We start from the raw sequence: 14,544 nt of genomic DNA, 5'->3' as shown, positions 1-14,544 counted from the left end.
AGACAGTATTTGCCACCCAAACTAAAGCAGCAGCTCTCACCCACTGCTGTATCAAGGTCACTAGTTAACTGCGTCACTAAAAATTCATTATTAACAATAATACTTAAAGACCTCAATTTGTGAGCCATTTACTTTATATATAAAGCAGTGCAGCAGATTCGGCTCAATTTGTTGTGCTTCTAAATGCTAACCCTCATCTATCCTCATCATGTTGAACAGTGATGAAAATACTAAAAAATCAGTAAATGATTATTAACTGAAAGGTAAGATTTATACACAAAGGTGAAAATTTCATATAAATCAGCTTTTAAACTTGATCAAATGGAAAAAACCCTCATTTTCCCTGTATGTATTTAATAAATTAATGAAATTCAAGAATATACTATCTACCTGGTAACTCAAGCAAGAAAACAAAATGGCAAGAAAATGCTATTTCAGAGGTATTAAATGGGAATTACTGTGGCTGATCAATAAAGGTTTGGGCACCACAGTAGAATATTTTTTAAAAAATTTTTAAGATGGATATTTAAACCAAGAATATTTATTCATTCCACAAATTTTTGGTACAGAAGTACTGCTATTTTAACATGCTACAGCATATGTTTTAAAAACTAGTTTGTACCTACGGTCAATAGCTCTTAGGAACTAGAAATACCTTATACTCAATAACACTGAACATATTATATTCAATTCAATAAGCTTTATGTAAACTAATTGACATTGTCCAGTATTCTCACCAATAATCATCCAGCAAGATAGGACATGAAAAGTAGCCTAATGGGATTTTCTTTTCCCCCTCCCATCTCCCAGGCCTCCCAATAGACCTTCCTGCAGTAAGAAATGACGAAATTAGTTTGGGTAAGAATAAGTATTAAAACTTAAAAATGCCCTCTCTCACCCCACACTTCAAAAGTTCTTAATCGTCTCCTTGTCAACCTGACCTTCTGCTTATCAATGTTCTACCTGTTCCTAAGTTATTCTGAACCTGCCCTATATATGCAACTGCCTCAGCTCGACTCATGGAAAACCACTCACTCCACTTATGGAAAACCCTCATCCATACTTACATCTCTTCTTTCTTTGACTGTTGTAATTCCCTTCTCTAGGGCCTCGTGAAATGCCTGCTCTCCAGACTCCAGCTTGTGGAGAACGCTGCTACCTGCCTTCTCAAATGTATAAAGAAACATAATTATCACCTACATCTTCAAACCACTCTACTGAATTTGCATTCATGTAGGGATCCCATACAAAGAACCTGTCCACCAACTCTGGGTCATTTCTCAAACACTCCCTATTCATCATCGCCAGTCATCTCTCTCACACTATTAACAGAAATATCTACCACCTTGAAAAGGCTCTAGCAGCCAAATACTTGCATTAATGGGATGAAACTCCAAGAGAAGAGAGCACTCGATTAACTTTGCTTCCTTCAAATATCAAAATCAGAAGAAAAATAATCAAAGCGCTGCAAGGATGGGCCAGCTCTACCCATATCTTTAAATATGGGGATAAGAAATTAGCAGCATTTAAATTAGGTCAGTTTAAAAATACAACCAAAATGTGCTACGTTTGAGGAAATTTTACTTTCACTCAATACGTTATCACTTCAGCCTCACAAGTCAAATTAAAGTTATCAGATCTGCTTGAAAAGAAAGCAAGCTTTCAGATATCTATTCTACTATTATAACCTACTTATAATTCAGAAATGTGATTAAAATAGATATGAAACCAGATTCAGGTAATTAGCAATTTGGGCCAAAATAATTAAATATACATCCCTGTCTCCTACAACTCACAGCATTACTCCATTTATTGAGTATATTCTACTCAATGTGCTAACACCCTCTTTTCTTTTTTTTAAAGATTGTATTTATTTATTTATTTGAGCGACAGAGGGCTAGAGCAGGGGGAGGAGCAGAGGGAGAGGGACAGGCAAACTCTGCAATGAGCACAGAGCCCAACATGGGGCTCGATCTCATGACCCTGAGATCAACACCTGAGCCGAAATCAAGGATCAGACGTTCAAATGACCGAGCCACCCAGGAGACCCTAACATCCTCTTTTCTACCCATGGGCAAATCTGCAGAATTACGTCCTGGTGTTAATTAACCACTATTCTATTTAATGTAAAGCATAACATGTTAAGTTTTCTTAACATTTTCTAGTGCTTAAAGAAATATAAAAATACAAATGCATTACATGTGAGTTATTCCACTGTACATAAGGAAGCTGCAGGATAGCAGATATATCAGAGAATTACACCACAACACAAAACATAGCCAAGGCATACCATGAAGACTTTAGAGTCGTCAAGATATAAATATTAGGGCAAACTGGCATCATCAGCTTCTTACAAGTCAAATCATCTTAGAAATGGAGAAAATGAGTAACACAAACGTATGCATATTATTTCATTTTGAGCAGCCATTAATTTTAACTAAATAAATCACTAAACTAAAATATAATTTATTTTCTTCAAGTTTTTTTTTTTTTTTTTTTTTTTTTAAGTAATCTCTACACCCAACTTAGGGCTTGAGCTTACAACCCCAAGGTCAAGAGTCACATGCTCTACTAAATGAGCCAGCCAGGCACCACTCAACTAAAACTTAAAGAAGTGGCACACAATTCCCCAAAGATGGGATTTCTTATGGGCATCAAAAGACATTAATGGCTTAAGGAATATCTATTTCCTTGCCCTCTTCTTGTCATTTTCTTTAAAGCAAGAGTAGTTTTTGAAGAGATGTGTCAGTTCTTTATTTTTTTTTAAAGTCAGAAATTGTATATGATAGTTAGAAGTTCAAAAAATATGCCAAAAGTTCCACGGATCACTGATTCTGGCTACAAATTCTACCCACTTGGTTTACTTCACAAATGTATATATATGCACACCGCTTTCATGCACAGTTTACACATTACAAACTGCAATTTGTCTTGTTACTGTTTCCTTAAAGATCCTAATATTTGAAAAGAGAGAGGGAAGAGGAGGGGGGGAAGGAAAGGAAGGAAAAAGGGAAGAAGGGAAAGAGGGAGGGAAAATCAGATAGGGATATAAATGCTTACATGAAGAAAACATGGAAAACTAAGGAAGGTCTCAACTCCAAATATTAAAAAGACTTATCCATAAAAGTTCACAACAGTACAGAAACTCTTTTTAAAAAAAAATGGGCTACCCAGAAAATAAAACTCCTAAATTCACATTATCAGAACCAAGACCTATTAAGAACGAATGAAAATCTGTATGATAAACTACCTTTCAAGAGTTGCTGCTTGCTAATCTAAAAGCAAATGAAGAGAAGCCACCCGATGTACATCAATAAAAAATTACCACATAATTAATCATCAAAACCTGGATACATACGAGAGTCAGAAGGGGAGCTACTAATAATTACATGAGAAGGAGATATAAACCATGACTCTTCTGAGAAAATGGGGTATACTATCATCTTTTCAAGTGGAGATCAGTACAATAAATCAAATAAATCATAATGTTGCATCCATACAATAGGGACCTATGCAGTAAAAACAAAAGAATATGCTCTCTATATTCCAGTAAAAAAAGACTTCCGGATACACTGTTAACTGACTTAAAAAACAAAACAAAACAAAAAAAAAAAAAAAAAAAAACATGGTGCAAAACAGTGTGTGTGGTATGCTACTTTCCTGTTAAAAAACTAAGCAAATATTTACTTACATTTGCATAACAGAACTCTGGGAAAAAACACATAGAAAACCAATGTGGGGGCAAAGGAGTGGGTATGGGGAAAACCAAGACATTTTACTGAATTTTTTTTTAACCAGGTGAATGATTTATTCATTGAAAAAGTAGCAACCACACCCCATGCTCAAAATATAAGTAACTCTATAGGTTTTAACTTAATAAAAGTTTGTTTGATAAATTATTTCACGTAAGTGCAAAAGAAAAACCTCCACATAGACCTAAATTATAAGCATGAAAAGTCTGAATTAATGTGGCTTTACAATAAATTAGTTACTGTGCATATTCTCATTTCATGAAGGAGAAAGTAACCAGGTTTTTATATTATCTCAACCATCAAGACATAGCAGAACAACAAAATATAATGTAGCCAGAGAAACGGATGTTAATTTTCCAAAGTCACAAAAGTAAAAAAAAAAAAAAAAACCATGATGCTTCCCGATAATGACAATGATTGCACCACTCTATTGACCTGACTTTCATCAAGAAAAACTTCCTATTTTTGAAAGTTTGTGTGAACTCTGTATTGATTCTATCCCTCCACTTTCTATTTCTCACCCTTTGCCTACATGCTTATATGCTAAGTTTCTTTGCAAACGCAAAAAAAAAAAACCACAAAAAACAAAAAAATACCCTATTCTTACAAAATAAACAATGCTTAAGTTAGAAAAGACATGCAAACCCCACAAAATACCTAACATATACTCTGCTTTCAACACCTTTTTCTTATTACTCAAATTGAGAACTTATTAAGAAAAAAATACCACATTCATACATTACACGGATGTGTCACCTGTGATTACATGCAATAACCAAGAGAACTGCTTTGATTAGTACTTAAAAATTCCACCTGAGTTTGTGCCAAGACCTAAAGAGCATATTCTTTAAAAATTCTCCAAGTAGAGCATTTAAAATATTCTCACCTGTTCAGTAATTGAACTCAAATCATTAGAGAAATCTTCCTCTTCATTCTCAAAGAACTCATAGTAGTTTTCCAGAAGTCCAGCCATTATCCTGCTCACTATTTCTTGCTCTTTCAGATCTTCCACATCTGTGTAAATGCTAAGAATAAAAGTCTAAATTAAAATGAGAGTCCTTAAATCAAATACAGGTAAAATTAGACAACCAATGAGTCACTTTATAAACCTGAGCAATTTATGTCATCATTCTGTGCCTCAGTTTTCCCATCTGTAAACCCTACCTAATTTGTACCCTCTTCACAGAAATGCTGGGAGGATTAATCAGATCTACTATAAAAAATAATGGTTCACCAAGAGACCTATGATCCTTGGCAGATAGTATAACAACTCTACTTCACAAATTCAGTTTTTTTGGATTACATAAAAATTTGTGAAAAACTTACTGGAAGACATCTGGACCAAACACAGCAGCCAAAGAGTTTGCAGACCAAATTTCTTCATGATGTGATGCTACATTGGCTAAAAATCTACACAGAAACTTTAACAAACTGTAATTAACAGGTGGAAGCTGCTGTAAAAGGAACCTCAACTTTCTTCCAAATTCATCTTCATTATTATAATCTATAAAACATAATGACAGGTTTTTTTAATGAAGTAAAAGCAAAGCTCAGATATTTTGCCAGGTTCACATTACTCCACCCACATCACCTTTTTACTATTAACAATTCAAAACTTCTTCACTTCCTCTACAGAGGCCAAATGCCTTAGAGCTTCGCATTTCACTTATTAAGTGGAAGAGAAGAGCTGGAGAGAAGGAACTCAACCCCTCAACTGCTGAAGGATGTTTTCCTCATCTATTACTCATCGGCCCCAATTCTCTAATTTATTTTTTTTTAATTCTCATCATACTCTCTCTTGCATGACTGTACCTGTATTTCCAAAGCAGTGCCAACTATAAGAAGTCAAAATGCACTGCCCAATGCTAGTCAACAACTATGAGTGAACAAAGAAGATACAACCCACACCACTGAAAACCTAACCCAACAAATACAAATCAGCCTTTTTTTTTTCTTTATTTGGCTTGTAAGTCTGATGTCCAAATTGATATTTTATTTCCTTCAGGCAGGAGTCCAAGAACAAGCTTCAAGTATATTCTGAACCTGGAATCAAAGTTGTCATCTGGTTTTTGCTAGGACATTCTATCAAACCAGGGATAAATAATATCCTATAGAAACATTACCACTAAGGAACAGCACTATTATTGGATATTATGCCACACATACCACTTTATATGTATTTCTCTTCTTTCCCAACCCTCCTATTCCTTGTTCTTGTCTCCCGCCTTTCCTTCTCCTCCTCCTCCCACCCTGTAGCTTAGGCTTCCTAAGACCAATCATAAAAAATAAATAGGACTACAGGAATCTAAGAAGTTGCCATTCCCTTGACTAGACCATACAGACCCAAAGAGCATATGTCCACAAATGGGAACATAAGAAATGAATCTCAGAACTACTATAATTACTGTTTAAATGTCAAGATTTCTACAAGACTTTGAAATTAATGGTAAATGACTGATTGGTAAGAGTCAAATTATACTACCTTGAGAAAGCTGCATCAAGTGAATATGCAAACTGCCAGGGATAACAGGTTCAGGAAGTTCTTGAAGGAAAAACCTAAGAAGACTAATAGCTGAGGGAACATCTGCTTCCTTAACCAAGTCCACCTCTTCTCCGCTGTCGTATCTCTGCCGAAGCCACTCCACTGTCTCAGCATTTCCATTGACTTGAAAAAGTCCTTGTTGCTCCAGACCTCCTGCATTAGTTCAAAGTAAAAATTAAATAAGCTTCGACTTCAACTACTTGACCATATATATTCATTTTCCAAACAACTTAAAATAACTCACTTTTGAAAAGCCCTTCTTGGCTCTCCTTACTGGGCTAAACACCTTCAAATCACAGGTTTAGGAACATACTATCTCTGTCCTGAGGGATAATCTATCTTATCCACCCCGCCTCCATTAAAAATATTCCTATTACCACCCCACTAAAAAATGCTCTATGCTGGGCATTTCTAAGTATATGACTTTACATAAGAAATTTCTATCATTTTTCCTTACTATATTTTGGACCTTCCATACTGGGAAAAAAAAAAAAAGAAAGAAAAAAAAATTCCAGGTCAAATGGATAAGCTGTGTTTATTAAATGCTAGCCCTCAAGGTAAGGAAATGTATACCATGTTCCTCAATATAGTCCACAACGTGGCGGACTATGAACGGAACCTCATTGTCTGGATGTCCTCCCTGCTGCAGCTCATCAAGTGGAATTCCAAATATTTTGTTAGCAAGAACGGAGTTGCAGTTACTCAAGGAAGGGGAGGAGCTCTTCCTCATATCTTTTTTGCAGCCAGAAATCAAAGCTGTCTTTTCTGCCAAATGAAAGACAAAAAAAAAAAAAAAAAAAAGACTAATAATCAACAGGTGACAATATGATTAAATACATTAAAAAAAATGCTTTACACCTGAATGTGCTTTTAATCATTATATATGTTCCAGTTCTCAGGCCTACAATGTATTCTACAAATAAAGCTCAATACAATCATCCAAACATTTTCTCTACTATGTATAGTTTGTGCATTTATCAAACAATGGCAAATTCATCATTAAACTTAACAAAGGACATTAATGTCCTAAAGACAAAGTAAGAGGCAAATGTGGCTCCAGAGGACCTTTACTGACCAAGCTTAATGACACAGATAGAAAGCCAAACCCAATCATTTTGGACTGTGCTATATGAAGCATATCTAACCTCTTAATTTATAAGCACCCAAAACAGGAGAGAATCACTTTTTATAAAGTATTGGGCTAATAATCATTTTTTATCAATGACGGGCTAGTAAAAGCAAGATCAACCAGCCCTGATTTCTACATGACAGAGGAGTCATAATACGTTTTTATAAATAAAGGAAATTTTTCAGGGCTAGACATCAACTTTCAAATGAAAACGTTCTTTCATCAATCCTGCTGTTTCATTAATTATTTCAAAGAAAAATTTCCATAACCAGTCTTGCTCAGAAAAAATAAGTTATTTGTCTTAACTTTGTAGGAATAGTGATCAGTAGAGCAGTAAGAGAAAACAATGTTTCAAATATCTGAAGCATCAGAGAACAAGTAATCCCAAGAAAAATTTGTTTCCTAAAATATTTATTACTTTATGTGAGAAATGAGTATTTTCAAAAGAAAAACTTTTTTCAAAAGTTGTTAATGAACAAAATGTCACCAACTTGGCTTTTTTCATCACACCAGAGAAACAATTCCTTTCTCACGACAAGAGAGAACAGAGCAAAACAATAAATCTACTCAATATTCTGAAGTTTGCAAAAATATCTTCTATATAAATTACATAATAACTGCACCCAGTCGATCAAGAGTATCACAATGGGACTGGGAAACAATCCATTCAACTTACAGAAACAACAGAAATTAACTTAGGGGAAGCAAAATGCCATAAATTTACATAGCTTTAGACAAGCAAGATCCATTCTTCAACGTATCTGGTGCCAGCTAATAACTACAAAACTTCAAGTTAATAATCAAATAGCAGCAACAGGAGATAAACTCCAAAATTTCTGTGGATTTATACAGCACGGGAGTTACCACTTTGAAAACTTACCTTTGAGTACTTAAACACCTAAGTTTAAAAAATGGCTTCTGCACCAGCTACCCTCACTGAGCAAGCATTCTTTTGTCATTTATGGCTGTTTGAGATTATGGCAGAAGATCAGCCTGTAGTTCCTCATTGAAGAAACGCAGAACTCGATCAGTACTTCAGCAGTTAATCTAGAAGACAAAAACAATTCTTTTCATTTCCCAAACCATCTCTTACTGTGAAAAGCAACTAGAATAAGTAGTGAAGTCCATTTAGGAGGGTTACTATACTGAAAACCATTCCTCTGCCTGAAAATTTGCCTGTGACCTAGTTAGAGGCAAAATCTTGCACAAGGTTTCAAATTATGATGGCCAACCTGGACAAGAATCTTTCTGGTAAAAAATAACTGCAAAGGAGAATCTTTAACAGTAACAGATATTCAGAGATTACACCACTCAAATAATCAATTTTCCTCAATGGATCCTTCATTTGAACACACACACACACACACACACACACCCCGCCCACCTCCTTGGGTTCTCATATGCTCAGGAAAAAACACAGAAACATTTCCAGATCAAAGAACTGAAGACATGATTTTAAGCTTGGAAAAGCACTTATATACTTTCTTCTTTTCTTTGTATACACCAAATATTTTTTTAGCAAGAATGTAGTTGTCTGAGCTTTCTGGTTTAGAGAGACAATAGCACATGTTGGAAAAAAGCACTTAACAGAACCAGAAAAGCTAACATTTCAAATATTAACTCCACCACCCTATAGATGTGACCCTGAACAACTTCCATGTCTTCATGTCTCTAATCTTAGGTTTCCTTTATATAAGAGTATGCCTATACAGATGTTTAACTGAGATAATACATGAAGGTAGTAGACACAGAACAAGTTTTCCCTCTTCATTGTATTAAATGTTAAAAGACCAGGGGTGCCTGGGTGGCACAGCGGTTAAGCGTCTGCCTTAGGCTCAGGGTGTGATCCCGGCGTTATGGGATCGAGCCCCACATCAGGCTCCTCTGCTATGAGCCTGCTTCTTCCTCTCCCACTCCCCCTGCTTGTGTTCCCTCTCTTGCTGGCTGTCTCTATCTCTGTCGAATAAATAAATAAAATCTTAAAAAAAAAAAAAAAAAGACCAGCAAACAGACTGGGGAGAGAGGTGACCTGTTTGACAATGCATTTAATATTTGGTCTCATCTGTGAATTGTTGTTTCATCACCCTGTGTGAATTTCAGTAATCTACTTAAAAAAATCTTCTAATAAGCTCAGGAAACCACCCTATAGCTCTCTGAGAGAGTCCCGATAAGCAGAAGAGTATTATCATTCAGTGTGGTTTTCAAAAATGTCTTATTAGTAATATATACCTCCAGGAGGAACATAAAAAATGGAGGGGAAGGAAAACCACATTCCCACAACAAATCTTTGGTAGATGATTACTTCCCAAACATCCCGAAATGCCTGCTAAAACATGTAGCCTATTCATCTGAAACACAACTTCAAAGTTAAGTTATAGAAGATCTTTTAGAGAGGTTAACTTCAGGGATAAATGTTTAATGAACTTACATTAAAAGTCAGGTTGATACCTTCATGACATAAAAAGGAGATTTCCTTGATGTACAATAAATGAACACTCATTAGAAGAGTTTTGTCAGAGGCAAGTTCTATGTATCACTAAAATGGGTACTCAGTGTTTCTGTGCTTTGTTAATGAAACCAGGAATCAGTGCAGTGCAAAAGCATTTAGACTGGAGAGTGGCCCAAAATAACAATCCTGCAAAATGCAAAGTAGTTTTTGACATTATTTAATCCTGTTCCCCACTTCTTGTCAGAGCTTAAATCATGTAAATATTCCCTTCCTATCTATAGTGGGTTCAACAGTGTTCCCCAAAAAACTCGTGTTCACCCAAGACTTCTAAATGTGAACTTACTTGGAAATAGGGTCTTTGCATATGCAATTAGTTAAGGATCTCAAGATGAAATTATCCTGAGGGCACCTGGGTGGTCGGTTAGGTCTCTGCCTTTGGCTCAGGTCATGATCCCAGGGTCCTGGGATAGAGCCCCATGTTGGGTTCCCTGCTCAGTGGGGAGCCTGCTTCTCCCTCTTCCTCTGATGTTCCCCCTACTTGTGCTCTCTCTCTGGTTCTCTCTCTCAAATAAATAAATAAAATCGTCAAAAAAAAAAAATCATCCTGATTTTAGGGTGAGTCCTAAATCCAATGACTAGTGTCCTTATAAGCAGAAGATAGGACACAAAGAGGGGAAGAAGGCCATGTGAAGATGGAGGGAGAAACTGCGAGTTATGCTGTCACAAGACAAGAAACACCAGGAGCCACCAAAAGCTGGAAGGGGCAAAGGAGAATCCTCCCCAGAACCTATGGAGGGAATATGGCCCTGCCCACACCTTCTGGCCTCCAGATCTGTGAGAAAAAAATATCTATTCTTTTAAAATTATACTGCTTGCAATAATTTGTCATGGAACGCCTAGAAATTTCATGTGACATCTAAACTACAAAATCCAGTTCTCAAAGAAAATAGTATCAGGTACAACAGTAAACTATCCCAAAGAGATCTGATGAAATGTCTTAGCAGACAGAATCAATAAATGCAAAGAAAGCAGTTAATCAATAAAAGGTTTGACACAAGAGAACAGAATGCTCAGACTTTCAAAATAACCAAGGATTTCCAAAAGCATAATTTTATTATAAATAGAACAGCAAAATCATTTTAAGATTTTTTTGAAATTTTAAGTACAATATACCTCCCCAACATGGGGCTCAAATTCACAACCCCAAGATCAAGAGTTGCATGCTCTACTGACTGAGCCAGTCAGGCCCTAAAACAGCAAAATCATTTTATATACAAATGACCGTTGCCTCCTATAATGGAACTGACAACAAATAAGAAATCATTTTGAATTGTACATCATGAGACAAGAGTGATAAAAAAAAAAAAAAAAAAACACGGGGCGCCTGGGTGGCACAGCGGTTAAGCGTCTGCCTTCGGCTCAGGGCGTGATCCCGGAGTTATGGGATCGAACCCCACATCAGGCTCCTCTGGTATGAGCCTGCTTCTTCCTCTCCCACTCCCCCTGCTTGTGTTCCCTCTCTAGCTGGCTGTCTCTAACCTGTCGAATAAATAAATAAAATCTTTAAAAAAAAAAAAAACAGGGGCGCCTGGGTGGCACAGCGGTTAAGCGTCTGCCTTCGGCTCAGGGCGTGATCCCGGCAATCTGGGATCGAGCCCCACATCAGGCTCCTCTGCTATGAGCCTGCTTCTTCCTCTCCCACTCCTCCTGCTTGCGTTCCCTCTCTCACTGGCTGTCTCTATCTCTGTCGAATAAATAAATAAAATCTTTAAAAAAATATAAAAATTAAAATTAAAAAAAAAAAACACACGCTGTTAAATACCAATTTTCAATAACAGTGGGTGATAGGTACATTCAGCAAAGTGTACCTTCATATACCAGGCTATCAACTTGAGTTCTGCTGAAGATCAAGGTATTTCTGCATTCCATTCAGTTCCACTTATACATGCATATATATGATAGCAACATACACCTTTCTTAACAGCACAGAATCTTTTTTTTTTATTAACATATAATGTATTATTTGTTTCAAGGGTACAGGTCTGTAATTCATCAGTCTTATGTAATATCCAGTGCTCATTACAACACATACGCTCCCCAATGTCCATCACCCAGTTACCCCACCCCCCCAACCTTCCCTCCATCAACCCTCAGTTTGTTTTCTAAGAGTCTCTTATGGTTTTTCTCCCTCTCTGGTTTCATCTTGTTTCATTTTTGCCTCTCTTCCCCTATGATCCTCTGCCTTGTTTCTTAAATTCCACCTTATCAGTGAGATCATAAGATAATTTCTTTCTATGACTGACTTATTTCGCTTAGCATAATACCCTCTAGTTCCATCCACGTTGTTGCAAATGACAAGATTTCTTTTTTTTTTTTTTGATGGCTTAGCACAGTATCTTTTCAGTTTTAAATACCTAATAAAATTAGTAGAGAGGGGCTTTTAAAAAACGGTAGAACACCAACATCAATACAATGGACAAATAACTGAGCTCTTACAATATGCCAGAAACTGGGCGCCTGGGTGGCTCAGTTGGTTAACTGACTGCCTTTGGCTCGGGCCATGATCCTGGAGTCCCAGGATCCAGTCCTGTGTCAGGCTCCCTGTTCAGTCGGGGGTCTGCTTCTCCCTTTGACCCTCCCCCCTCCATGCTCTCTCTCAAATAAAAGATAAAACAAGGTTAAAAAAAAAGCCAGGAACTATTTTAAGGGCTTTATTATTTTTCTTAAAGATTTTATTTATTTATTTTAGACAGTGAGAGAGAGCACAGAGAGAGAGGGAGAAGCAGACTCCCCACTGGGAAAAGAGCCAGGCATGGGGCTTGATCTCAGGACCCTGATATCATGACACTTAACCAACTGAGCCACCCAGGTGCCCCTTAAGGGCTTTAAATGTACTAATTCATTTATCCTTATAACAATTCTATAGATGCAGATGCTTTATTATATCCATTTCACTGACAAGAAAACCAAAAAACATTGAGAACTTTCTGGAGTGATGGAAATTTCTATGTCATGACTATGATAGTGGTGGATATTTGCTTAAACACATGTCAAACTTACTGAACTGGACATTTAAATTGGTGAATGTTATTGTATCTAAATTATTATTGCATATAAACTATACTTCAACAAAATTGAAAAAAATTTTTAAAAAACCATACAAATAAAGACATAAAATCACCTTAATAGGTTATCTAATACCAAACTATTTTCATTAAAGAGTATGTCATTTTTTAAATATACTTCTCTATCCAAAAAAGAAAAATAAAAGATTTATTTCAACCACATTTCAAGAACTGATCCTATTCGGCCCTAGTATGTTATCCAGCAAGCACATTTAGAAACTACTACATTTTCTACATAGCTTTAAAAAAAATTAAAGTTGGACTGAAGATTAAGTCTTTTCAAAGCAAACAATTTAACAAAACAATGTAATAGTATTAAGATTTGATCTGTGATATACTAATAAAGTTTTATCATTTAGCAAATCAACCATCTGTGGTAAGAGCAGCATCTGCCAAGATAAACTGTCATTTTCATGTGAAAAAGTTCTACCTTCAAAATGAATAGAAAGGAACAAGAAAATTCACTTTTGCCCTAAATGCTTTGACAAAATAGGATACAATTCACACAGAAAAATTTATAAGAGCTACCTCAATAATTGCTAAAGCCAAAAAGGAAAAAAAAAAAAATCCCTATCACTAGTTTACTATGAGGAAAAAGCCAACAGGGAGCTGGGCCTCAATAAAGATGGTAAACTTTGGGAAAAGAGATTTAAGTTTGTAGACAATTACACTGACTCTAAGTCAATGAACCAAAGCTTAAGGCAAATAAATTTACCCCTGCTCCATACATTCAGGTCTTCATTAGTAAGCTCTAAACATTTCACCAAAGTAAAGGAAAAGACACCTCTTCATTCAGAAGGCACCACCTTCATTCAAACTGAACAAAGATAGCTCTAAGAGGGTTCCCAAAATGCCAAATCAGTGGTTCCTTCCTGATCTGAAAAACTAACAAGGGATTCATTTGTCCGAAACCCTTAACACTACACCAAACAAACAGAAAGGATGAACAAATGTCTCGAGAGCACATAAAGTTACCTGTCATATGTTCACAGATAATATTTTGATCAGGGAAAACACCAAGTCAATTAAATCTATTATTAAATTCATACTATGCCATTAAGTACTATAGAATAAAACAATTCAGGTTTAGAAGTATTTTAAATTAAAGAGCTATTAACACTCAAAAGTTTAAGAACTTCTTTACCTTAAAAAAAATCAGAGAAAGAGTATGAAGTACATTTTGTGACGATTTTTACCCCCATTCCTAAGGACTTGTTCATCTGAGTGCACTTTAACGTACTACTCAAGGGTACAATCTTCCTCCATGGTCATTCCGCAAAACTACAATGAACAACGGAATCAAACCTATTTTGAAAGACTACAGTTGCCAAATTAAGATACTAGATATAGCACATATATTTCAAAGACTAATACACACTAAATGTAAACCATTTTACCTTGAGACAGCTTATTATTCCTCTCTTATTTAACGTATTCAGGCAAAATTTGGTTGCCCCTGGAGATAAGCTACTGGTAAACAGCCTGGTTCATTTTGAAAAACTCTCCAAAGGGTTTCATGACCACAGTCAATTATTTTATAACCTCCA

General features: G+C 36.0%; 1 protein-coding gene across 6 annotated transcripts in view; it reads right to left on the bottom strand.

Annotated features, from left to right (window-relative positions):
- Nucleotides 1-14,544, bottom strand: part of FAM13B (family with sequence similarity 13 member B) — a 76,150-nt gene that overhangs the window by 50,869 nt on the left and 10,737 nt on the right. For 3 of the 6 annotated variants that reach the window (XM_045794610.2, XM_087862238.1, XM_087862237.1), the window contains exons 2-7: nucleotides 8,304-8,470; nucleotides 6,868-7,059; nucleotides 6,235-6,447; nucleotides 5,079-5,256; nucleotides 4,639-4,777; nucleotides 1,068-1,163 (exon numbers count right to left, since the gene is read on the bottom strand). In XM_045794610.2, coding sequence (XP_045650566.2) covers nucleotides 1,068-1,163; nucleotides 4,639-4,777; nucleotides 5,079-5,256; nucleotides 6,235-6,447; nucleotides 6,868-7,024 — 783 coding nt within the window. In that variant the 5' untranslated portion in view covers nucleotides 7,025-7,059; nucleotides 8,304-8,470. The remainder of the gene's footprint in view (nucleotides 1-1,067; nucleotides 1,164-4,638; nucleotides 4,778-5,078; nucleotides 5,257-6,234; nucleotides 6,448-6,867; nucleotides 7,060-8,303; nucleotides 8,471-14,544) is intronic. The other 3 variants (XM_045794614.2, XM_045794616.2, XM_087862239.1) reach the window with 2 other exon arrangements.

The sequence above is a fragment of the Ursus americanus genome, chromosome 5 (assembly GCF_024610735.1).
Source record: "Ursus americanus isolate L20-20 chromosome 5, mUrsAme1.1.p, whole genome shotgun sequence".
In the NCBI taxonomy this organism is placed as follows: Eukaryota; Metazoa; Chordata; class Mammalia; order Carnivora; family Ursidae; genus Ursus; species Ursus americanus.
Note: the sequence above shows the minus strand (reverse complement) of the source record. Positions and strands in the feature narration are given on the sequence as shown.